This window comes from Dendrobates tinctorius, unplaced genomic scaffold, assembly GCF_039654945.1.
Source record: "Dendrobates tinctorius isolate UK_male_01 unplaced genomic scaffold, ASM3965494v1 ptg000004l, whole genome shotgun sequence".
NCBI classification, from domain to species: Eukaryota; Metazoa; Chordata; class Amphibia; order Anura; family Dendrobatidae; genus Dendrobates; species Dendrobates tinctorius.
The window spans coordinates 32336130-32363174 of record NW_027361672.1 but is presented as its reverse complement, the minus strand read 5'-3'; the positions used below and the strand labels follow the sequence as shown (position 1 = coordinate 32363174).

Here is a 27045-nt window from a genome sequence, read left to right as displayed (position 1 = left end):
GTAGCTGAAGGTTACGCTCCCGGTCTCTTTTCAAGCAGCACACGCACAGTACTCACTTTCCTGGAGCATCTGGCACCTGACTTTATGGCTGTCACTGGGCACGCACTGAACGTCTCCTTTCCTCTTGTCCCACTGATGGCGGTGAGCAACGGCGGTCGCTGGTCTGTGTGGTGTAGGTGCTCGCCGGATGGAGCACTCCTCTCTGTCTGCTGCAGCACCCGACTTGGCTCTGCTCTGCGTGCACGGCTCTGCTCTATATGGCGCTGCTCTGTATGTCTGGCCCTATTCTCCACCGTGGCCTCTCTGCAAGTGGTGGGGCCTGTTGCAACACCGGTACTGTCTGGAGGGATGGGGCACAGCGCTCCTCTCACCGAGCGCTGCTCTGCACTGGCGCCAAAAGCCCCCTGCAGCGTGGGCTTTTCCCCTTTATCCTCACGCTGCTGCGTGCGCTTTTTAGGCTCTCTCTGACCCCTCTTGTCAGCAGGAAGCTCCGTCTCATTTATGCTTCCCTCATGCAGCAGGGGAAGGTCTGCCTCTCTCTGGCTTCCCCCTGGAAACAGAGGATGCAGCCCTTTCAGTTCCGGTCCCGGCATGCAGGTACCCGCGGTCCGGTCTATCTCCTTACACAAGGAAGAGCTGGCAGTGTGGTATTTGCAGGTACGCAGGATGCAGTGACAAGTCGCGAGACAATAAGGTGCTTTCTATATTAACGTTTATAAGACTAGAGGGAACTTTCCTCAGTCCCGGCCTGATCACCAAAAGGGGTAACACGGGTTGCCCTCGCAGGGGATCTATACAAGCACACACAAATGGGTAGAACACGACTACTTCCGGCAACAGCCGGTCACTATAGGGCCACGGTACGGCCAACTACGAGTCCTTAATTATAAAGTCAACTTAGCCGTCTAGACGTCCCTCACCGTTCGGGTTGGTGGTCTTTCGGCGTAGTAGTTGTTGGGCCCAATTGCTGAGGCGATGACGAAGTCTTCGCGCACTCCGGTGCGCTGATGACACTGGAGCCCCACAGGCTCCGGCGGAGTCCTTGGACGGTTGGGCCGCAGCCTCTGGCCTGGGGCAAGTGGCAGCGATGTGTGGTGGCGAATGACAGGCAACCTACGCAGCTAACAGCTGCGACGAGGGGGTCCGCGGTCAACAGAGGCCCAGCCCCTGCTGAGGACCGGAGCGGGACAGTGGTGGCCGCCGGCGGTACTGTACTTGCCGTGGCCACTGGTGAGAACAGGGCGGCTGCAGGTGGCAGGGAACAGGCCGCAGCCGCGGGCTGGGGCGAGTTGGCAGAGACCGCGGGTAGGCCGCAGTCGCGGGCTGAGGGGAGGCGGCAGAGGCCGCGGGTTGAACTGGGGCCGCAGTGGCCGCGGGCTGGAGCGGGGCAGCAAGTCCCGGATAATTGCCTCGGTACCGTCCTTCTGGAGTCCTCGGTGAGCGTCCTCTCTGGCACTGGTGAGTCGCTCTCGCTTTCAGCCGCTCCCATGGTCTTCTGCTGTCTGTGTCAGTCTGCTGACTCATCGTCCCGGGAATTCCCCGCCTCTTTTGTACTGGTCCCTCCCCCAGCCCATCAGTCTGTCACAACGGTCCGTCCCTGAATTCTGCCCCCCCGGGGACAGTTTCCCCCGGAACCCAGATGACGGCTCCCTTGGTTCCGGCCCGGACACTCGACGGGGGCCGTTCCTCCCACACTCCCCCGCCCTGTATGCTCGCCAGTCCTCGGGCGAGGGTTTTTGTAGATTCGGGTTAGTTTTTTGGGATGACAGTCCTTGTCGCCATATGAACTGGTCCTGTTCGTAACGTTCAGGGGGTTTGCCAGCTGTTGACCGCTCGGAGCGTCGAAGCTCGGGAGTAGTGGAGTCTTCTGGGGTGGTGGAGGGTGGTCGAATAGTTGGTTCTTGTGGGGTGCTCGGGTCTACTGTAGTGCCACTATTAGGGTGACCCGCAGATGCGACGGGGAAGTCCTCTTCGTCATCCAGGTCCCAAACCGGGGGCAGGGGGTCGGGGACCTGGAGGGTCGGTTCAAGCCACGGGGATCAGTAGATGTACAAGGTCGTAACATGTTACGGTGCACAACCCGAGTGAGAGGTGCGTTGTTTCCTTCGGATTGTATTTTGTACACAGGCCCGTCAGGGCTTATTCGGCGCAACACTCGGTATGGGTTCACTTCCCACCGTGGTTCTAACTTGTTTTGGGGGCGTTGATCAAGTACGAGTACCCGAGCCCCAGTCTGAAAGTCAATAGGTGGGGGCAGTGCTCCCCTCTGGTGTTCTAGATCCTGGAGCTTTGTATGGACGATACGGTGGAGGGTCTGCAACCGGTGCTGGTGGTTACGGACCCACGAGGATACCCCGGTCCAGGGTTGGGGTTCTTCTGGGTTCAATTCCACCTCCGTAATTCCTTTTCCTTCCCGTCCGAACAGCAATGAGTAGGGGGTGTAACCAGTCACTCGATGTACCCGATTGTTATTTCGCAAGCTCCATTTCCCTGCGGGTGGTATGGCGTAGTCCGCGATTTATCGATACCATAAAGATGGTGTAGCTCTTCCATGACTTTTCCTAGGAAGCACTCCCCTTGGTTGGAATATATTCTTTGTGGACAGCCGTACACTTGAATAAAGTTCTTACAAATCGCATAGGCGGCTGACTCCACTGTTTGGTCTCAGGTGGGGGTGACCACGGCAAACTTGGTGAAATGGTCCACCATAACGAGACAATGTTCATACCCCTGGTAGGCAGGACGTATGGTTAGATAGTTCACCGTAAGAAGCTCCAGAGGGGCTGATGTTACAATAGTTTGCATCGGGGCTCGTTGCGCGGGGGGGGGTTTAGCAAGCTCACACGGGCGGCAGGTTCGTCAAACTTCTTCTACAGCAGCGTGCAAGCATGGGTGGTACACTATCTGCTGCAGCCACTGTAAAGTCTTTTGAGCACCAAAATGAGCCCCCTTTTCATGGGCTTCCCGGGCCAGTTGGTCGAGATGGGCTCCGGGCACGATTACCTGCCATATCATAACTGACGTGGTTCGTGACATGGCTTTTCAATATAAAAGTCCTTTTTTGATGGCTAGTTTTTCCCACTGGCGCAACATCAGCAACATATCTTGAGTCAAAGTCTGTCTTTGTGAGCCCGTCGGCGCAGGAGTCCAATTTCTGTATCTTCTTGTTGCTGCTGGATCCAGTTGTCGTGGGGCTTTTTGCGTTTGGACTGTAAGCGCGGCGGTGGTGAGGGCGAACGGCGTCTCGTCTGCCTCTAATTCGTCATCTCGACTTCTCCCTGGGGTGGTGTCGGATTCTGGAGAGCGCGTCGGCGTGCACGTTTTCAGCTCCCCGTTTGTAGATGATCTTATAATTGAATTTGGCCATCCGAGCCACCCACCGCTGCTCGAGGGCGCCCAGTTTGGCATTCTCCAAATGGGCTAACGGGTTGTTGTCGGTCCGCACTACTACCTCGGAGCCCTCCAGGTACTCTGCTATCCGCTCCGTCATTGCCCACACTACTGCGAGGAGCACGAGCTTAAAGGAGCTGTAATTGTCCGGGTTGCGTTCTGAGTCGTGCAGCAACCGGCTACCATAGGCGATCACTTTCTCCCGGCTGTCCTGCATCTGTGACAACACAGCTCCTAGTCCCTGAAGGCTCCCGTCAGTATGCAGGATGAACGGTTGTGAGAAATCCGCATATGCCAATACCGGGGTGTCCAAGAGAGCAGCCTTGAGATCTTGAAACGCATCCTCTTGCGGTTGCTGCCACTGGATCTTCCGTCCATTCGTCCCGGCGGGAGCCCCCTTCAGCAGGTCTTGCAGGGCTCGAGCTCGGCGTGCAAAATTCTTCACGAACCGACAGTAATAGCCGGCCAGCCCCATGAAGGCCTGCACGTCCTTCACCATCTCGGGGGTAGGCCACCCCTGGATGGCAGCAACCTTTTCCAGGGATGGTCGGACGCCCTCTGCCGAGACGGTATGCCTCAGGTACTTGATTTGGGTGTGGAACAGGTGGCATTTCTGGGGCTTTACCTTTTACCCGTACTTCTGCAGCCAGCCGAGCACCTGCCCCAACCGCTTCAGGTGGTCCTCGAACGTGGCGGAGAAGATGATAATATCGTCCAGGTATATCAACGTGGCTTCAAAGTTGAGGTCTCCTAGACACCGCTCCATATACTGCTGGAAAGTTCCTGGGGCGTTTGCCAGCCCAAACGGCATCCGATTGAACTCGAACAGTCCCATGGGAAGGATGAATGCCGTCTTGGCCCTGTCTTCCTCCGACATCAGCACCTGCCAGTACCCACTGGCCAGGTCAAGGGTTGAAAAGTACGTCGCGTTCCCCAGGGCGGACAGAGACTCTTCTATGTGGGGCAGTGGATACGAATCCTTGATGGTGCAGGCGTTCAACTTACGATAATCCACGCAAAAACGCAAAGTGCCATCTTTATTCCGAACCAGTACAATAGGGGCCGCCCAAGGGCTTTGGCTTTCTCGTATGACCCCCTTCCAGAGCATTTGGGCTAACAGAGTTTTCACTTCCTGGTATAGCTGCTGTGGTATTTGCCGATATCGCTCCCGGATGGAGGCCGCTCCTGCAGTGGGGATCCCATGCATGATGGCCGTGGTACATCCGAAGTCGTCCTCGTGGCTGGTGAAGACACTGTAAAATTGTCCAAGAAGTGTCTCTACTTGGAGAAGTTGGGCTGGCGCTAGGCCGGAAAGTTTGGCCTGGATTCTCTCCAGGATGACTCGACCTTTTTCTTGGGCCGAAGATGCGGCAGCCTGTTGGGTTCGTACTGTCACTGCCCAGGGATCTTCGGGTTGCACCCTCAACTGGACGGCGGGGTCCGGCAGCATCTCCTCCAATGGCCTTACTAGTTTGGCCATCTCGGCCCGGGGCTTCAGGGCAATATCCTGATCTTCCAGGTTGACACAACGCACCAAGACGGTCCCTTCCCGCACTGTGGCCAGGGAGCGGGCCACCAGGATGCCAGGGTGCAGGCGCTCCGAGTAACATGGTTCCACCTGCACCTACACGCCCTCCAGTGGTATCGGGGTGCGGATCGGCAGAGCCACCACCGTCTGCCCCGGAGGAAGATGCGATGACCTTGCCCAGCGCCTCACCCTCCTGACACTCCTGGAGCACTCGCGCCTTCCCGCTGGAAGACCTGCTCTTGGGCCGTGCGAGAACCCCACTGACTTAGGGTCTCCTGCTTGGTATCGTTGAGGAGTAGATTGCCGAACTCCTGCAGTATGTTCATGCCCAAGATGATCGGATGATGGTCGTTTATCTCTTGGGTTAGGAACACTCCACGGCGGCAGAGGAATTTACCACATAATGTCATCTGGAGCCACACCACTCCGGCGACAGTTACCGGCAGCTGGTTTGCGGCCACTAGTCATATCACGGGCCCCCATTGGGGCCTTGCCGCTTCCGGAAAATGCTGCCAGAAGTACGTTGCCGGCATGGTCGTTACCTGTGACCCTGTATCCTCTAGGCACCGTATAGCATGACCTTCGACTTCGGCCCATACTATTGGGCACTTAGCGACCAGTTCTTCGGGACTTCCACCACCCCTCGTTGTGTCTTCCGGCTCCGAGTGGCGTCCCCCATGCCCGGAGCCCTCTAGTTTAATGTCCGCCGGGGTGGGTATTTCCCACGCCGCGGACACTCCCGTGCGAAGTTGCCCAGTTCTCCACCCTTATAACACCAGGGCGGTGAGGCTCGGCCACCGCGGGTATTAAGAGGCCCCCAAGGCCCGGAATTGTAGCCAGGTCGGCCGGGCGCGGGCTCTGTTCTTTTCTTCACTTCAGCCAGCTCACCCCGGATACTCTTCAGTTCTTGTCTCATTTCCTCGATCCATCGAGGTTCTTCGACAACGCTTACGGAAGACTCCAGGCTCCGGGCCTTCCCCACAGGAGCCGTCATCCCCTGCTCTTGCTCTCGCACCCGGGCCTGACTCCCCACTTTGGAGAAGGCTAAACATGGGTTCACTCGGACCTGTTCCCGCAACGCCTGCTTGATTAGCGGGTCCCGGAGTCCAGTCACTAACAGGTCACGCAGGGTAATGTCGATGGGCCCTACCCCTATTCCGTCCTTCCTTTCTATGGCGGTGTGTAGCTCCTGGAGGGCGTTCATATACTGGGTGATGGTCTCCCCCTCCCCCTGCATCCGACTGAACAACCGGGTTCTCAACTCCCCCACGTCTGTTGGATCCGCGTGGGTCTCTTCAAGGATCTGTAAGACCCTGGCGAAGGTGTTGCGACGCCCTGGGGGTCTCAACATAACCGACTTCCGGGCTTCCCCATCTAGCGCTATAAGGGCCACCTCAGCCTCTAAATCGGGGGTCATGGGGTGCATACGGAAGAGGCCCTGCATACGTTCGGTCCAGCTCAACAGGGCATCGGAGCCAGAAAACCAGGGCAAGTTACTTAGCATAGCCCCCAGGGAGATGCTGGAGCGGGGACCCCCATCATCAGCAGTGCCCACAGCCCCACTCTGATCAGGCGCACCGCCATCTGCGCTCTGAGACTGCATCCTGCCGACTACGCCAAATGTGGTGTTTGCAGGTACGCAGGATGCAGGGACGAGTCACGAGACAATTAGGTGCTTTCTATATTAATGTTTATAAGACTAGAGGGAACTTTCCTCAGTCCCGGCCTGATCACCAAAAGGGGTAACACGGGTTGCCCTCACAGGGGATCTATACAAGCACACACAAACGGGTAGAACATGACTACTTCCGGCAACAGCCGGTCACTATAGGGCCGCGGTATGGCCGACTACGGGTTCCTAATTATAAAGTCAACTTAGCCATCCAGATGTCCCTCGCCGTTCAAGTAAGTGGTCTTTCGGCGTAGTAGTTGCTGGGCCCAGTTGCTGAGGCGATGACGAAGTCTTCGCGCACTCTGGCGCGCTGATGACACTGGAGCCCCACAGGCTCTAGTGGAGTCCTTTGACGGTTGGGCCGCAGCCTCTGGCCTGGGGCAAGCGGCAGCGATGTGTGGTGGCGAATGACAGGCCACCTGCACAGCTAACGGCTGCGATGGGGGGTCCGCGGTCAGCAGAGGCCCGGCCCCTGCTGGGACCGGAGCGGGACAGTGGTGGCCGCCGGCGGTACTCTACTTGCCACGGCCACTGGTGAGAACAGGGCGGCTGCAGGTGGCAGGGAACAGGCTACAGTCACGGGCTGGGGCGAGACGGCAGCGACCGCAGTGTCGGTCTGCTGACTCATCATTCCAGGAATTCCCCGCCTCTTTTGTACTGGTCCCTCCCCCAGCCCGTCTGTCACAACGGTCCATCCCTGAATGCTGCCCCCCGGGGACAGTTTCCCCAGGAACCCAGATGACAGCTCCCTTGGTTCCGGCCCGGACAGTCGACGGGGGTCGTTCCTCCCACAGCAGCATTCACAGAAACTGAGTGAGCTCTGCTGGATGCAGCCCCGCCCACCCACACAGCAAGCCACGCCCACCCATTTGATTCCACAGCCTCAGAACTGAGGTAGAATCTGACTTGATATCACAGGAAGCAGGAGATCCTCATCCAGAGATCATGTGACTAGAGGAGCAGGTCGGGTTATTACAGGATTTGGCAAAGCAAGGTATTTAGTGAAATGCTTATCTATGGGAGTTAGCTCACATGAAAGGGACATGTAAACTAGTGGTCAATCTCTTTAATAGGCGACTTTATAGAAAAATAAAAAATGTAGAAATATAACAAGACTAAATATAAGCTAATAGTAACTGTTCCTTCAATGCTGACATTGCTGTAACTCAATAAGTGAGAGGCGAAGGGGTGAACACACTAAATTGCATAAAAAGAAACAATAACATTTAATATAATACAGAAATAAAGAGGAAGCTATTCATAACGACATATTATATACATCTTTCAGTTTACTACAATGCAAATATCAGTTGCATCCATGGAAGGTGTAGTGGATCTCAAGTGACCTACTTTCTGTACATATACGATTACATAGGTAGCTCTGAGCAACTTGTAGGACCTAAAAGTAACCTAATATGATTGATCTTACTGTTTAAAGTTGATCGCTCAGCAAATTTAACAATATTAAATGCTTTTGCTACAAGATAGATCTCTTAGCACTGATGAGTCAAATCCACATCAGAAAAGTTCTTTGATCCTTATTTCAGAATGATAATTTTATTAGTCTACCAATAAAATAGAGTATATGAAGAGCTCAAGTGTAGACAATCCCCACCTATTCAGCTTCACTGAAAGTTGCACCTTGTACTGAGGGGTGTGAGATCTCAGCACTAGAAGCACAACCAAGCAAATCTTAAAGGATTATGCATCCATTCTGACATGGAATTTATTAAATACAGTGTCCTTATTAGATCAACGAGATCTATTTAATATTGTATGCAGCTTGTATTGCGATATCTGTGACTTTTGGGGAAATGTTACACATTATATTGTTCTCATGACCTTTATTTTTATTCTCACTTCTTGATCAAGCACTTTACTGTCTTTCTGTTTTATATCCTCAATGCAACAAACTCGGAGAAAATTACATTTTTATAACTCTTCAAGTCACCTCCTTATACCATTTATACAATGTTTTATTCCTTTTATCATTCCTTTTATAATGTTTAAACCCCTTACCCCCAAGGGTGGTTTGCATGTTAATGACCAGGCCAATTTTTAAAATTCTGACCAATGTCCCTTTATGAGGAAATTTCTCTGGAACTCTTCCATGGATCCCTGTGATTCTGACACTGTTTTCTTGTGACATATTGTACTTCGTGACAGTGGTAAAATTTCTTTGATATGACTTGCGTTTATTTGTGAAAAAAAAGGAAATTTGGCAAAAATTTGGGAAATTTCGTAATTTTCCAACTTTGAATTTTCATGCCCTTAAAACAGAGAAATATGTCACACAAAATAGTTAATAAATAACATTTCCCACAGTCCTACTTTATATCAGCACAATTTTGGAACCAAGTTTTTTATTAGGAAGTTATAAGGGTTAAAAGTTGACCAGCGATTTCTCATTTTTACAACACCATTTTTTTAGGGACCACATCACATTTGAAGTAACTTTGAGGGGTCTATATGGCAGAAAACAACCAAAAAATGGCACCATTCTAAAAAATGCACCCATCAAGGTGCTCAAAACCACATTCAAGAAGTTTATTAACACTTCAGGTGCTTCACAGGAATGCTTGGAATGTTTAAAAAAATGAAAATTTAACTTTTTTTCACAAAAATATACTTCAGATCCAATTTGTTTTATTTTACCAAGGGTAACAGGAGACATTGGACCCCAAACGTTGTTGTACAATTTGTCCTGAGTACGCTGATACCCAATATATGCAGGTAAACCACTGTTTGGGCGCATGGCAGAGCTCGAAAGGGAAGCAGCGCCATTTGACTTTTCAATGCAAAATTGGCTGGAATGGATATCGGACGCCATGTCGCGTTTGGAGAGCCCCTGATATGCCTAAACAGTGGAAACTCCCCACAAGTGATGCCATTTTGGAACTAGATGCCCTAAGGAACTTACCTAGATGTGTAGTGAGCACTTTGAACCCCCAAGTGCTTCACAGAGGTATATAATGTAGAGCTGTAAAAAAAAAAAAAAAACTTATTTTTTTTTCACAAAAATGATATTTTCGCCAATTTTTTATTTTCCCAAGGGTAACAGGAGAAATTGGACCCCAAAAGTTGTTGTGCAATTTGTCTTCAGTATGCTCATACCCCATATGTGAGGGTAAACCACTGTTTGGGTGCATGGCAGAGCTCGGAAGCCTTCTTTTGGGGGGCGGAAGAAGGCTAGCGCCGAAACGAGCTTAGGGACCATGGCAGCACGCTTCATATAGGTAATTTATGCCCTATCTAGCACTATCCTTTTGCACCACAGCACTTTATTTGCTAATCACCTATGCTTAGCCCCATTTGCTCTTTATTTGCACTGTGGCACTTTATTTGATAATGGATATTCTCTAAGCTCTTTATGTCTGCATCCCCTATATATTTAAATTATTTGGCACATGAATGTTATTCATTGTTGTACTTGGCACTCCAAGACCTTTGTTTCTATAGGACTTTTGTGGGTTAATAGCATATGGGCTTTGCTTCAGTATATAAATATCTGCAGTGTGCATTTGTGAGATGTTTGATGCAAGTTTTATGGCATTATATTATTTTTATATACTTTCCTGTGCTCCAGCGATTTTACTCACCGATATACTGATTTTTAAAGTTTTATTTACCTAATAAAATAAATTATTGATATTACTTTTAGTACCTTGTCTTTGTGGCACAATTTTTTGTAGGATTATAAAGTCAAAAGTTTACATACATTTCATTAGTATTTGGTACCATTGCCCTTAAACTGAATGACGTGGGTCAAACGTTTGGGATATCCTTCCACAAGCTTCTCACAATAGTTGATCTGAATTTGGGTCCATTACTCCTGACAGAACTGGTGTAACTGATACAGGTTTGTAGGTCGCCTTGCTCGCATCTGCCTTTTCAGCTTTGCCCATACATTTTCAATAGGATTGAGATCAGGGCTGTGTGAGGGCCACTCCAAAACATTAACTTTGTTATCCTTAAGCTACTTTATTACCATTTTGGCAGTATGCTTCTGGTCATTGTCCATTTGGAAGACCCATTTCCGCCCAAGGTTTAACTTCCTGGCTGATGTCTTGAGTTGTTGCTTCAGTATTGCCACATAATCTTCTTTTTTCATGATGTCATCTATTTTGTGAAGTGCACCAGTCCCTCCTGCAGTAAAACAACCCCATAACATGATACTGCCACCCCCATGCTTCACAGTTGGGATGGTGTTCTTAGGTTTCCAAACATCTCTCTTTTCCTCCAAACGTAACGATGGTCATTATGCGCAAAATGTTCAATTTTATTTTCATAAGATCACAGGACATGTCTTCAAAAATTAAGGTCTCTGTTCTTGTGTGCATTTGCAAACAATAATCTTGACTTTTGTATGTTTCTTTTGGACTAATGGCTTCTTACTGGCAGATTGATCTTTCATCTCATGTTGATACTGTACTTGTTTCACTGTAGATATTGACACAATATTACCAGCTTCCACCATCATCTTCACAGGGTCTTTTGCTTTTGTCCTTGGGTTGATATGCACATGTCAGACCAAAGCACGTTCATCTCTGGGACACAGAACCCATATCTCCTTCCTGAGCGGTATGATGGCTGGACATTCCCATCTTGCTTGTATTTGCGTATAATTGTTTGTACAAATGAACGAGGCACCTTCAGGTATCTTGAAATTGTACCCAAGGATGAGCCAGACTTGTTCAAGTCCACAATTATCTTCCTGATATCTTGGCTGATTTCTTTAGACTTTCCCATGATGCTACGCAAAGAAGCAGTGTGTTTCAGGTGTGCCATTAAAATACATCGACAGGTGTGTCTCTAATTAACTCAGATGTTGCAAAAAAAAATATCAGAAGCTTCCAAACACATGACATCATCATATAAGCAGTCCAGAATTGTTTAAAGGCATAGTATTCTTAGTGTATGTAAACTTTTGACTTTTCAGTAAGTAATAAAAATGCCTTAAAACATTCTCTCTCTCTCATTATTCTGGCATTTGGCAAATATTAAGAATTATGGTAATCCTAATTAACCTAAAACAGAAAGGTTTATTCTGATTTTGTCAGATTTTGAGAAAAACATGCATATATATCTTATTCTATAGTTTCAACTGTACCTAAGGAAGGACTAGAAACTAAAGTTACACTGAAACTGAAACATTTATGTGTGAACATGCTCATCTTCACCTGTAGATGATGTTGCATATATACTGTATAATATATGGTAACATTTTACTTACTTTAATGTATTAATCATACTTGTGAATTATTTTGAAATCTTCTTTAAAATGATGATCTAATTCCATGTTTTGAACCATAGATGTACCGGGATCAATGCCAGACGGTCAATGGGAAGGTGATCTCAGAGCAATTAAGTGGAGAGACATGACAAGCCACGGAGGTTGCCATGGTAATATAATTATTATTATTATTATTATTATTATTATTATTATTATTATTATTATTATTATTATTATTATTATTAATAAGGACAATATTTAATGGATTAAAGTAGACAGGAATGTATTATCATTTTTGAGTAAAGTGCTGAAAATATGAAAATTGTCTTTACGTGAAGGGAATCTATCAGCACATTTTTACATATGGAAGTAAAAAAAAAATAATTTTTTTCTTAGAGATACGATGTGTCAGTTATGCTAAATTATTAATAGCAGCTATGAGCAAATCAGACTGGAGGTGTACTGGGGCATGTCAATGCATTTGGGCAGCTTCTTCTAGGTACACTGCCAGCCTGATTGAGGTAGAAGTTCTAGATTTCTCAAGACTGGCACATCAGATCTCTACAAAATAAGAGATCCAGGTGTAAATTGTGCTGACATTTTCTGTCATGGGTTTACCATGACAGAGAGAAGCCAGAAGACCGCAGCATTGTTTTTGGTGGCTATTGGAGAAGGTGTTTGGTAGATTTATCTGTGACTGTTGCTAATTTTGAGTTTGTGATAATTCCCTTTCTTCTCCTACTTGGGTTTAACTCCATCCTCCACTCCCCAGTCCATACATCTGTTGTTTATGTGAGTATATTTGTATGTTTGTTATTTTTCGTTACCCCGGTTCGTATTACCTTGTTAGTCTGGTTGGTGTATTATGGTCAACTCAGTACACTACTGCTCTCCTCTTCCCTTTGTGGATTGGGTTTAGTTTTTTAAAAAGAATTTGCCTTTAATTCAGGGTTCGTTGCCACATTCAGAATTTTCTGGGGTTTGGATGCTGGGTACTTATGCAGCGTCAAAACCGCAGTGGCCAGATGTTACAACATGGTGGATGGAATTTCTAGAAATCCTATGTCCACTGTGGGTCTATGTTCACCTGCGGATCACCCACGGAAACTGACATGCGGTGCATCTTTCAGATCCGCAGTATGCCAATTTCTCTTGGACACTATGGGAGTCATGCGTCAAAGCCTTGCTGCTTGATTGCAGCCAGATATGTTTTACTCTAAAACATTGCAGCATTTCAGAGAAAACATAGTTTGAAAAGCTAGCCAGGGACTATATGAAGTGACATCACTAGTCCTATTTGGTTCTTGGCCGGCTTCTCACCACCCCACTCTAGTTGATTTACAGGATTTTCACAATGTACACATACAGTGGGTACGGAAAGTATTCAGAACCCTTTAAATTTTTCACTTTTTTTTTTTCATTTCAGCCATTTGATAAATTCAAAAAGTTCAAATTTTTTTTCTCATTAACCCCTTAACCCCCAAGGGTGGTTTGCACTTTCATGACTGGTCCAATTTTTACAATTCTGACCACTGTCCCTTTATGAGGTAATAACTCTGGAATGCTTCCATGGATCCTGGTGATTTTGACAATTTTTTCTGGTGACATATTGTACTTCATGGTAGTGGTAAAATTTAATTCAAATAACTTGCGTTTATTTGTGAAAAAAACGGAAATTTGGCGAAAATTTGGAAAATTTGGTAATCTTCCAACTTTTAATTTTTATGCCCTTAAATCACAGAGATATGGCACACGAAAAACTTAATAAGTAACATTTCCCACTTGTCTACTTTACATCAGCACAATTTTGGAACCAAAATTTTCTTTTGTTAGGAAGTTATCAGGATTAATAGTTGACCAGCGATTTCTCATTTTTGCAACACCATTTTATTTTTACGGACCACATCACATTTGAAGTCACTTTGAGGGGTCTATATGATAGAAAATACCCAAAAGTGACACCATTCTAAAAACTGCACCCCTGAAGGTGCTCAAAACCATATTCAAGAAGTTTATTAACCCTTCAGGTGCTTCACAGTAATTTTTTGAATGTTTAGAAAAAATGAACATTTAACTTTTTTTCACAAAAAAATTACTTCAGGTCCAATTTTTTTTTTATTTTACCAAGGGTAACAGGAGAAATTGGACAGCAAAAGTTATTGTGCAATTTGTCCTGAGTACGCTGATACCTGATATGTGGGGGGGACCATTGTTTCGGCGCATGGCAGAGCTCAGAAGGGAAGGAGCGCCGTGTGACTTTTTCATTGCAAAATTGGCTGGAATTCAGATTGGATGCCATGTCACGTTTGGAGAGCCCCTGATGTACTTAAACAGTGGAAACCCCCCACAAGTAACCCCATTTTGGAAACTATACCCCCCAAGGAACTTATCTAGATATGTGGTGAGAACTTTGAACCCACAAAGGCTTCACAGAAGTTTATATTGTACAGCCGTACAATAAAAAAATCATATTTTTTCCACAAAAATTATCTTTTCACCCCCAATTCTTATTTTCCCTAGGGTAACAGGACCCTAAAAGTTATTGTGCAATTTGTCCCGAGTACGCTGATACCCCTTATGTGGGGGTAAACCACTATTTGGGCGCATGGCAGAGCTCGGAAGGGAAGCAGCGCCATTTGACTATTTTGGCTGGAATTGAGATCGGACACCATGTCGCGTGTGGAAAGCCCCTGATGTACCAAAATAGTCGAAACCCCCCACAAATGACACCATTTTGAAAACTAGACCCCCCAAGGAACTTATCTAGATGTGTGGTGAGTACTTTGAACCCCTAAGGGCTTCACAGAAATTTATAATGTACAGCCGTACAATTAAAAAAATCATATTTTTTCCACAAAAATGATCTTTTGACCCTCAATTTTTATTTTTCCAAGGGTAACAGGACCCCAAAAGTTATTGTGCAATTTGTCTTGAGTATGCTGATACCCCATATATGGGGTAAACCACTATTTGGGCGCATGGCAGAGCTTGGAAGGGAAGCAGCGCCATTTGACTTTTTTGGCTGGAATTGGGATTGGACGCCATGCCGCGTTTGGAAAGCCCCTGATGTGCCTAATCAGTGGAAACCCCCCAAAAATCACACCATTTTGGAAACTAGACCCCCCCAAGGAACTTATCTAGATGTGTGGTGAGCACATTGAACCCCCAAGGGCTTCACAGAAGTTTATACTGCCCGGGCGTGAAAATGAAAAAATCATATTTTTTCCACAAACATGATCTTTTAGTCCCCAATTTTTTTATTTTCCCAATGGTAAAAGGAAAAATTGGACCCCAAAAGTTGTTGTCCAATTTGTCCTGAGTATGCTGATACCCGATATGTGGGAGAAAACTACTGGATGGGCACACGTCAGGGCTTAGAAGGGAAGTAGTGACGTTTTGGAATGCAGACTTTGATGGAATGGTCTACGGGTGTCATCTCGCGTTTGGAGAGCCTCTGATGTGCCTAAACTGTTGAAACTCCCCACAAGTGACCTCATTTTGGAAACTAGACCCCCCACGGAACTTATCTAGATGTGTGGTGAGCACTCTGAACCCCCAAGTGCTTCACAGAAGTTTATAGCGCCCGGGCGTGAAAATAAAAAAATCATATTTTTTTCCACAAAAATGATATTTTTGCCCCCAATTTTTTATTTTCCTAAGGGTAACAGGAGAAATTGGACCCCAAAAGCTATTTTGAAATTTGTCCTGAGTAGGCTGATACCCCATATGTGGGGGTAAAACACTGTTTGGGCACATGGCAGAGCTTGGAAGGGAAGGAGCACCATTTGACTTTTTCAACGCAGAATTGGCTGGAATTGCGTTCAGACGCCATGTTGCGTTTGGAGAGCACCTGATGTGCCCAAACAGTGGAAACCCCCCAATTCTAACTCCAACCCTAACCCCAACACACCCCTAACCCTAATCTCAGCCCTAACCCTAGCCCTAACCATAATGGGGAAATGGAAATAAATACATTTTTTTAATTTTATTATTTTTCCCTAACTAAGGGGGGTTTGATTTACTATTTATGGTGGGTTTTTATTTTTGCCAGCTGTCACACGATAAAAGACGCTTTTCATTGTAAAAATAGTTTTTGCATCACCACATCTTGAGAGCTATAATTTTTCCGTATTTTGACCCACTGAGTCATGTGAGGTCTTATTTTGTGCGGGACAAGTTAAAGTTTTTATTGGCACCATTTTCGGGCATGTGACATTTTTTGATCGCTTTTTATTCTGATTTTTGGGACGTAAAATGAACAAAAACCAGCATTTCAATAATTTCTTTTGGGGGGTGCGTTTACTCTGTTTCACGTGCGGTAAAATTGATAAAGCAGTTTTATTCTTCGGGTCAGTAAAATTACAGCGATACCTCATTTATGTCTTTTTTTATGTTTTGGCGCTTTTATGCAATGAAAACAATTTTATATAAAAAATAATTATTTTTGCATCGCTTTATTCTGCGAGCTATAACTTTTTAATTTTTTCGCTGATGACGCTGTGTTGTGGCTCATTTTTTGCGGAACAAGATGATGTTTTCAGCGGTACCATGTTTATTTATATCCGTCTTTTTGATCACGCGTTATTGCACTTTTTGTTCGGCGGTATGATAATAAAGCATTATTTTTTGCTCTGTTTTTTTATTTTTATTTTTTAAGGGGTTCGTTAAGGCGGTTAACTAATGGGATAGTTTTATAGGGGGGGTCGTTACGGACGCGGTGATACCAAATATGTGTACTTTTATTGTTTTTCTTTCTTTTATTTCCAAAAAATGAATTTATTAGAGAATTTTTTTTTTTTATTTAGCGATTTTTTATAAATTGTTTTTTTTTTTTTTATTTACTTTACTTTTACAATGTCCCAGGGGGAACATAACTGTCATGTGACAGATTGCTGATCTGTCACATCACAGATCGCTGTAACAGATCAGCGATCTGTCACAGGTAGAGTTGAGCGAAACAGTTGGGTTAGATTCAAAAGTCGCCAACTTTCGCCAAAATCGGGATTCATTAAACGAAACCCGACCACAGTGTGAAGTTGGCTATGCGGTCGGCGACCCAAGCGTCAAAGTCGGGTTTCGCCGAATGCTTGCACGTGACTTTTTTCAGCAAATGAGAGAAGCGGAGCGGAGCGGGAGCGTAGCTGGAGTGGGAGTGGGAAAGAGAGAGAGAAGAGAGAGAGATTTCACCGCAACTGGGGTTAAAATTCATGCCAGGTGTGTTTACAGTCCTCCACTCACTGCCGACTTTTCTCCCCATTGACTTGCATTGGGTTTCGTGTTTCATGACTTTTCCCTATAGTCGGCCTATTTCTTTCGACTCGACTTTTGAGAAAGTCGGGTTTCATGAAACCCGATTCGACCCTAAAAAAGGAAAAGTCGCTCATCTCTAGTCACAGGCAGTGCTGCAGGCTTCCTCGTGCCTGCGCTTTGCAGGCATGAGGAAGCCGGCTCCCTGCAGGCCCCCGAAGGTCCCCGCCGCCATTTTGGATCCGGGGACCAGCAGGGAAGGAGGCCCCTGCAGCAGCGTTGTACATCGCGCTGCTGTGGGGGTCGCAGGGAAGCACGGAGGGAGCCCCCTCCCTGCCGATGCTTCCCTAAACCTCCAGTACACTGCGATCGTGTTTTATCGCAGTGTGCCAGGGGTTAACGTGTCGGGGGCGGTCCGCTATGACGTACTATCCCGTCCCTAGGAATTAAGTCCCAGGGCACATGGACGGGATAGTACATCATATGGCAGAAAGGGGTTAATGTACACTCTGTACCCCATCTTGACAGAAAAAAACAGAACTGTAGAAATTTTGCAAATTTATTGAAAAAGAAAAAATTGAAATATCACATGGTCATAAGTATTCAGACCTTTTGCTCAGACACTCATATTTAAGTCACATGCTGTCCATTTCCTTGTGATCCTCCTTGAGATGGCTATACTCCTTCATTGGAGTCTGCTGTGTTTAATTAAACTGATAGGACTTGATTTGGAAATGCACACACCTGTCTATATAAGACCTCACAGCTCACAGTGCATGTCAGACCAAATGAGAATCATGAGGTCAAAGGAACTGGATAAGGAGCTCAGAGACAGAATTGTGACAAGGCACAGATCTGGCCAAGGTTACAAAATAATTTTTGCAGTACTCAAGGCTCCTAAGAGCACTGTGGCCTCCATAATCCTTAAAAAGGAAGAAGTTTGGGACCACCAGAAGTCTTCCTAGACCTGGCCGTCCAGCCAAACTGAGCAATCATGGGAGAAGAGCCTTGGTGAGAAAGGTAATGAACAACCCCAAGATCACTGTGGCTGAGCTCCACAGATGCAGGAGGGAGATGAGAGAAAGTTCCACAAAGTCAACTATCACTGCAGCCCTCCACCAGTCGGGCCTGGCAGAGTGGCCCGACGGAAGCCTCTCCTCATATGAAAGCCCGCATAGAGTTTGCTAAAAAGCACATGAAGGACTCCCAGTCTGTGAAAAATAGGATTCTCTGGTCTGATGAGACAAAGCTAGACCTTTTTGGTGATAATTCTAAGCGGTATGTGTGGAGAAGACCAGGCACTGCTCATCACCTGCCAATTCAATCGTAACAGTGAAACATGGTGGTGGAAGTATCATGCTATGGGGGTGTTTTTCAGCTGCAGGGACAGGTTGACTGGTTGACACTGAAGGAAACATGAATGCTGCCAAGTACAGAGATATCCTGGATGAAAACTTCTTCCACAGTGCTCTGGACCTGAGACTTGGCCAAAGGTTCATCTTCCAACAAGACAAACACTCAAAGCACACAGCTAAAATAACAAAGGAGTGGCTTCGGAACAACTCTATGACCATTCTTGACTGGCCCAGCCAGAGCCCTGACCTAAACCCAATTGAGCATCTCTGGAGAGACCTGAAAATGGCTGTCCACCAACGTTCACCATCCAACCTGACGGAACTGGAAAGTATCTGCAAGAAAAAATGGCAAATCCAGATTTGAAAAATTTGTTGCATCGTTTCCAAGAAGTCTCATGGCTGTACTAGCTCAAAAGGGTGCTTCTATTCAATACTGAGCAAAGGGTCTGAATACTTATGACCATGTGAGATTTCAGGTTTTCTTTTGTAATACATTTGCAAAAAATTCTGCATTTCTGTTTTTTTCCGTCAAGATGGGGTGCAGAGTGTACATTAATGAGAAAAAAATGAACTTTTTTGAATTTACCAAATGGCTGCAATGAAACAAAGAATGATATATTTAAAGGGGTCTGAATGCTTTCCGTACTCACTGTATGAGAATCTGTCAATTTACTTGAGGGTGTCGTGGACAAGTCGGCCGGGGACCACATCAAACTAGTCATAGTCCCTGGTCAGCTCCTCAAACTATGTTTTCTCTGAGATGCTAGAGTATTTCAGAATATAACATACATGGCTGTACTTCATGCTGCCTGTGGTTCAGGTAGCGAGTTTATAATTCCAGGTTCCCTTAAAGATAACTAGTATAACATCAGGATATTAGATGGGGGAGGAGGTGTAGAGGAAGAAGGAAAAAATGAGTAAAGTGGTGGGGTGGGGAGGTAAGAGTGCTTTCACATTGCACTTTTCTCCACATTAATGCGTCCCAATGGGGCTTGTGTCCAAACCCCTCCCCCAGCAAAACGGGATTCAGACATATGCGCTCACGGGACCATAGACTACAATGGCCCCGGCAGGGCTAACTTGCTCTCTGACGTGCATCATTTTCGGGCGTATATGCTTACTGGAGGTTGACAGCCAGATGCAGGCTACTACGTCTTGGTGTCCACCTCCAGTAAGTGTATAGACCAGAAAATCTGCTTTCAATTAAATGAGCTGATATACACAGTTGTCCACTACTTTAGCATTGCTGACCTATCCTTAAGATGGGTCATCAATACCAATTGGTCGGGGTCTGACAGACACCATGTGACGGGAGTATTCTCCAGAGCAAGGAGGGACAACAGGCCTGGGAACGATCCAACAGATTTATTGACCAGAACACAGGAACAACACGAAGGTAATTTGCAGAGTCCCAAAATAAGTCCACAGGAAACTGATTCGGGGGCACCTCCCGACAATCCTTGTGCCAGATCACAAAACCATAGTCCTTTTAGAGTCCCAGAAATCCGCCACGATCACACTAAGGCCGAGGCTTCCTCAGACAGCCTCGCCCTTCTCTTTCAGCATCCAACTCACATCTGACTGAGTTGCACAGGGATCTAGTGTCTCTGCTCCTGGATCAGCCCATGTGTGTAGTGGAGGAGGGTTCCACTCCTCCTATGCAATGGTTTGGCCCACAGCAAGGCACCGCTGTGTCTAGGAGGATGTGCATTGTGAGTCCTCCCCCTGCTGAGGAGAACAATGGTGATTCCCCTAGCTGTGTTGACCCAAGCCTGAATTCAATTATGGTCTAGATACACAAGTCTTGTGGAAAGGAGACAGGTTACTTACATAATTACATTATAGTCCCAGAGACACAGGCAATGGGGGAAGGAAACATATTGTTACAGGTACACACAAGACATTGCAAAGTATTGGGGAAAAATACATATCATGACAATCCCTTCCCCTCCTAATTTGTGTACGTACTAGGGACCTCTACAGGTCACTGGTTAAGTACACAAAGGCATGGCGTAACTTACATGTGGCTTCATGCAGCCACGAATTGGCATCGTAGCTTTCCCACATCATTGCCCAGGAGAACAGCTGCAGGCAGACCACCCATCACCCCAACCACACATCGCCTGACCCCAAAACCAAAGTTCAGATCCACAGTGGCTGTGGGAATAGTCCTCCATTGTCCACCAGCCAGTTCAATGACAATCCCAGGTCCTCTATGGATTGCCTCAGGCCGAACCACTCGGGGATCAGCCAGCGTGAGGAAAGCCCCTGAGTCACAAAATCCAACAAGTCTTTGTCCATCCAGCACGACCTCCTGCAAGTGCTTACCTCGATGAGCTGAAGTCGTCATGGCTGCGGGTCGCACACCATAAACTCCTAGTGGTGCAACATGGGTGCGTGAGGCACTAGGCCAGTCCTCACGTAGTGGTGACACGTCTTCCTCCATGGCACTTGGCTGTACATAATTAATAATATGATTGGGTACAGGATCAATCCTCATTTGAACAGCTGGGCAGGAGGCTTGCAGATGCCCAGGCTGCCCACATCGATAGCATCTGCGCTGTGTCTCACTCCATCCAATGCGTCCTCTTGGGCGAGGAGTAAGGGAACCTGCCGGTCGGCTCCCACCTAAAGGTGCTGTAGGGGTTTGAGGACGATTCCTCCATGAGCTGGCTGGACATGAGGCCTGCAGATGCCCCGGATGCCCACAACCATAACACCTGCGCTCTGCTACTTCCTCTCCTCGTCGTATTCCAGAAAACGCAGTGGAAGCAACAGGAGGCACATTAACACAGGTATCAACACGAGGTGGTGGCTCAGAGGAACGGGGAACAATGGGGACAGAAGAACTGGGGGCCACCGGTGTTGTGGAGCTGGTAGGCCTCTCTCCATCCTCCAACAGAACTCTCCACCGAGGCTTGATGGTGAGAGCCTCATCAGCGAGAGATGCAGCTTTTTCCACTGTAGCAGGTTTCCTCTCACGCACCCATTCCCTGATCTCAGCGGGGCACTGGGCAAAAAATTGTTCTTTTAGGATAACCTGGAGACAGGTGTTCCAGGTTAAGGCCTCCTCTGCCTCCAGCCAGCGATTACATATTTGTTTGAGTCTGTGGGCATACATCTTGAAAGACACTTCCTCATTACAGGCTAAAGTACGAAACTGGGTCCTGTAAGTGTCTGGGGTCACAGCATAATGTTCTAGAACAGTCCGTTTAATCTCTGCATACTCACAGTTCCACCGAGGGTCCATAGCTCTATAGGCTGCGGCAGCTCCACCCTCTAAGAGCCCCACAAGATGTCGGACGTGCTCCCTTTCCGGGACTTCCATTAATCGACACTGATGCTCAAAGTCCAGGAAGAATCCCTCAATGTCACCGGAAGCCTCATTAAACGGCTTGAAGTCTTTGCGGGACACTCTGGGGAGTTCCCTCATGGGGGATGCTGTGGGTACAGTCTGTCTGGAGCTTCTCGCTGCCTCCAAAGCGATCTCCCTCTCCAGCATTGCCCTCTCCTCCATCCTGCGCTGCCTCTCCTTGGCTGTGCGCATGACCTCCCTCTTATCTTCTATGGTAGCCTCTTCTCCCAGCAAGGCCATCTCCTCCTCGTACCACACAACCCACTGACTTTTTTGGGTATTTACCTCCGGCTGCCGTCTTTCCTCTCTTTGCTGTGAGGATCCTTCCTCCGCATCATCTTGCAGGTGAACTGCTTCCAAAGCCTCAATCAGCTGCTCCTTGGAGAGTCCCTTGTAGCTGACTCCCAGTTCACGGGCCTTTGTTTGTAGGTTCACCGCAGTCCAGTTCTTGTACTCTGCGGTGCTGGTTCCCGATGTTGATGGGCCGTTCTCCTCCATTCCTTCTGCTCCGATCCCACCGCTGCCAACCAGTTTGTGACGGGAGTATTCTCCAGAGCAAGGAGGGACAACAGGCCTGGGAACGATCCAACAGATTTATTGACCAGAACACAGGAACAACACGAAGGTAATTTGCAGAGTCCCAAAATAAGTCCACAGGAAACTGATTCGGGGGCACCTCCCGACAATCCTTGTGCCAGATCACAAAACCATATTCCTTTTAGAGTCCCAGAAATCCGCCACGATCACACTAAGGCCGAGGCTTCCTCAGACAGCCTCGCCCTTCTCTTTCAGCATCCAACTCACATCTGACTGAGTTGCACAGGGATCTAGTGTCTCTGCTCCTGGATCAGCCCATGTGTGTAGTGGAGGAGGGTTCCACTCCTCCTATGCAATGGTTTGGCCCACAGCAAGGCACCGCTGTGTCTAGGAGGATGTGCATTGTGAGTCCTCCCCCTGCTGAGAACAATGGTGATTCCCCTAGCTGTGTTGACCCAAGCCTGAATTCAATTATGGTCTAGATACACAAGTCTTGTGGAAAGGAGACAGGTTACTTACATAATTACATTATAGTCCCAGAGACACAGGCAATGGGGGAAGGAAACATATTGTTACAGGTACACACAAGACATTGCAAAGTATTGGGGAAAAAAAAACATATCATGACACACCACCCCCGCCGATCAGCTGTTATCACTTGCGGAGCAGGCCGTCTTCTGATAGTGCCGCGGCTGGGTACTACACATCCGCCTCCTAGTCAAATCAGTCAATTTTTTTAAACTACAGTAGACAGCAGACACACAACTTGCTGAACGTTTCTTTTACAATACTTGCTTATCCTCTATCTTCAACATTCCTTTCAGCTTCACCACAGCTCATCTTAGTGCTACAGTCCAGTTAGCAAGAGTCCTATTCTCTACCCGCGGTTCCGCATCTTCTTTCCCCTCAAGGGAGCTTTGTTGCCAGTATAGCCGGTACTTATCTTCTCTGTCCCTGTTGCACTGGAACTCTATCCCAGAGCACTCTTATCATTTTACGTACTCTGTCCCATATAGGCCCTTTACTCTCCAGAGTTATAAACTCTGGGCCATACTGCTAGGCATCCCGTCTCCCATCGATCATTCTGTTCTTTTGGTCACTTCTTTCTCTTGCTCTTCACTAGGATCTTGCTATCCTCTGTCTCCTCTCTCGTTAACAACACCCACGTCATGCGGCACTGCTCATATCAGACCTTAGGTCATCTTTTTATGCACACTGGGACCTTTCTAACTTCCTGACAGATAACTGTCCCTTTCCCTCCAGCCTGGCACCTCCCACTCTGGGCTAGTCCCAAACATTAAGACTCACATTCCCTACTGTCGAACAACACACGGCACTAACACCATTAGCATGTAGCATAATTCACATTACACATTACGATAACACACTTGTTCTTCAAGGGGGAAACACAGGCAATGTGGCCATCTCCTTGCATCTGAATGAGGCCCAAAATACTTTTATGGCATGAGGCTCAAAAATGATTATCCTGTACATGTTACACATGAGAAAAGGTTTTGTTTTTAGTGGCCTGTCCTGCATATTATTCTTCAAAATGTTGATCTAAAACTATTATCATTATTATTATTATGAAATCAAAGATTAGCTTGTTCTGCCTGTGTGCGTCATTCTTGACCCTGCACTTATATACATTATTACACGTGTACCGTATCAGTATTTCCATTGTGCTTTGTACAGTGAGGCAGTCAAAACATTTTTACTCATTGTGAATATCTGCCGTCCTCCTTAGTCATTGTGAACATTTTCTTTTCCCCTACAAGTAAGGGGAAACTACATTTCACCAACTGTGATGTCTGTGTTATATTTCCATAGCAGTGTGGGCATCAAGGGAATAACCAAATGTATCTTCGTGGGCCCTTATGGATGTGTTTATTGTGAGCGTGCGTCAGGGGGATAAGACCTGTGTCTGATTTCACGCAACCTGTGCTTATGTTAACATAGTAAAACAAAACAATGTCCCAGGTACGACATTCATATTAGTTATCTCCGGCTGCAGAAATTAATAATGCAGAGAGGAGAAACGGGGCCATAAACAGACAAGCATCACACATTTTTATTAAAAAAAAGTCTGGAAATAATAATAGTAGTAGTAATAATAATAATAATAAAAAAAATGATAATACTTTAAATATTTGCTAAATTCAAGAAATAATATCACAACACTGAAACTCAAATATTATTGACACGCAAATGCACTGAGCTTGGAAAGAGTCATATTAGAACTATATCAGGCATTTAGTCACGTTACACTGTGCGCAGAATTATTAGGTGTGAGTATTTTCACCAGATCATCATTTCTATGCAGATTTTCCACCTCAAGCTGTATAAACTTGAATGATTATTCGATGAAGCAGATCAGGTGATGAGTATTTGTGTAATGAGGGTGCGCGTTACCTAACGATCTCAACACTCTTCATCAAGGTGTGAAGAATTATTAGACAGCTTGATGTCTTCAGGCAAAATGGGCCAAAAAAGAGAATTAAAGGGAACCAGTCACCGGTTTTGGAGCCTATGAACAAACGCCACCACCTTTTAACTGCACCTGTGGTGCATTCCACAAACGTGTCTATCAACTCCTCACTCGACTTGTATACATGAAAAATACCATTTGATATGCCGAACTGTATGTAAATGAACGTGGGACGATCCGATGGGCGTTCTTGCTGCACCGTCTGTCCCTCCTCTATGCTCTTAATCATGTCTTACTGCTTAGATTGATGTGATGTGTCATCCACATAGCTAAGCGAGATTTCACGCCTGTGCAGTAGGCTCAAAGAACCGCGCAGGCGCACTCTGCTCTGCCCTACTGTGAGCAGAGCATAAGACAGCACTGCACAAGCGTCTAGCTTTGATTGATGTGAATAGGGAACCGAGATCACATGCCTGCGCAGAAGCCTCATTCCGAGGACATCGCTATGTGTTTGAGTAGTACGTGTGCCAATGGGGTGGTCCATTTCGGCTGCGAGACAGGCTGAAGAAAGACGCGGAAACTCGTTCAATCAGGCCCACTTTATTGGGTGTCTCCTTTGACAGCTTCTGCTCCTTGGCCCGGGTACCTGTCACCTTCTCCTACTCCTGTTGGCGATGACCCTCTGGGTTCTTTCACCGTGGCTGCCGTTAGACCCACGGCCACAGAGCTTCCCCTGGTCGAGTCCGCCCGATGTGACACTTACTACCCCTTCGGTGTCCAGCCGTCCGGTACTCTAGGCGTCCATTAGTCTGCATCCTTTGGTCTGCAGCTGTCCTGTTAGGGCCACCCCGGACTATCCATCTCTCTCCTCTGTCTTTTCCTGAGCTCTTCCTTCCTCCATCTTCTCCTGAGCTCTTCTCTCCTCTGTCTCCTCCTGGGTTCTCTCTAACCCTGGGACTCTCTTTCCTTTTATCCCTTTTCCTGGGAATTCCCCTCCCTCCGCCCACCATGACTCTGCGTTTCCTAGCTTTAGCTGCTGTTAAGTTCTTTGCTCACTATCCTATGTCTCCATCTAGTGGCCAAAACCCAGTACTACACCGTCTCTCACTAATTCTGTTTTCTTACACATATATACAAATTCCCGTCAAGCATTGTACACAGCACATTTTAAATTTTCCTTCTTCATCAGACAGGTCCACATATCAGTCCAACGTCCTACACTTGCGCAGTGCTGTTTTATGATCTGCTCACAGTAGGGCAGAGCAGAGTGCGCCTGTGTGGTACTGTGAGCCTACTGTGTAGGCACGAGCTCTCGTTTCGCTATGTGGATGATGTAGCACATCAATCGAAGCCGGAAGAAGTCGATTAGGAGCAAAGAGGAGGGACAGACGCTGCAGGGAGGACCCGCATTGGACCAGACCAATCTCTTTTACATGCAGCGTGGGAACATACGAAATGGTATTTTTGGGTGTATGCAGGGGGAGTCAGGAGCTGATAGACTAGTTTGTGGAATGCAGCACAAGAGCAGTTAAAGCTTATTCACCTGGGGGGAGCAGGAGAATAAGCCCCGCCCATCGGACCGGACTGCGGCAGTTTACATACATCTGAACCGATATAAAAAAGGTATTTATGCATGAAAGGTGCGGGTTCAGGGGGAAGCAAAAGTACTAAAAGAATCCTTATGTGACACACAATTGAATGATATCAAAAAGGGGTGACAGATTCCCTTTAAAAAGTGGTAAGTTGCTAACATCTGTTCATAGGCTCAATACTGGTGACAGGTTCCCTTTAACTGACTCAGAAAAGTCAAGAATTGTTACAAGTCTTACAGAGGGATGCAGCACTCCTGAAATTGCTAAGATATTGGGTGTGATCACAGAAACATCAAGAGTTTTGTTGCAAAGAGTCAATAGAGAGGTTTTCTCTTTAGAAATCTGGCACAGGTAAATAGTAGATAGCTGGCAAATAAAAAACAAAAAGCTTTTTACTTATGAAAACATGTATTGAATAGAATGTCACACATCAATTCTAGGAACACTTTACACTTTCTTTATACTGGGTGGTTTTTGATGGAGTAATTGCATTTGTTATTATTACCCAACCTGCTAGACTGCTGGCCACTTGTGTATCATGGTCTCAGCAACATGACAGCAACCACAATCACGTTTGTTATGTTAGACAATAATGGTCTAACGCCCTGTTCACACGTTCAGTATTTAGTCAGTATTTTCCATCAGTGTCACTAAAACCAGGAGTAGGTGAGAAATCCAGAAGTGGTGACGTGTTTCTATTATACTTTT

At 46.8% G+C, this 27045-nt stretch overlaps 1 protein-coding gene and 1 long non-coding RNA gene across 2 annotated transcripts in view; one reads left to right on the top strand and one right to left on the bottom strand.

The window, feature by feature from the left end:
- LOC141082813 (uncharacterized) overlaps positions 1-27045 on the bottom strand; it is a 68200-nt gene that overhangs the window by 9632 nt on the left and 31523 nt on the right. The window lies entirely within an intron of this gene.
- Positions 1-27045, top strand: part of LOC141082799 (N-acetyllactosaminide beta-1,6-N-acetylglucosaminyl-transferase-like) — a 132631-nt gene that overhangs the window by 103976 nt on the left and 1610 nt on the right. Inside the window, exon 2 of the mRNA XM_073566742.1 lies at positions 11904-11993. Coding sequence (XP_073422843.1) covers positions 11904-11993 — 90 coding nt within the window. The remainder of the gene's footprint in view (positions 1-11903; positions 11994-27045) is intronic.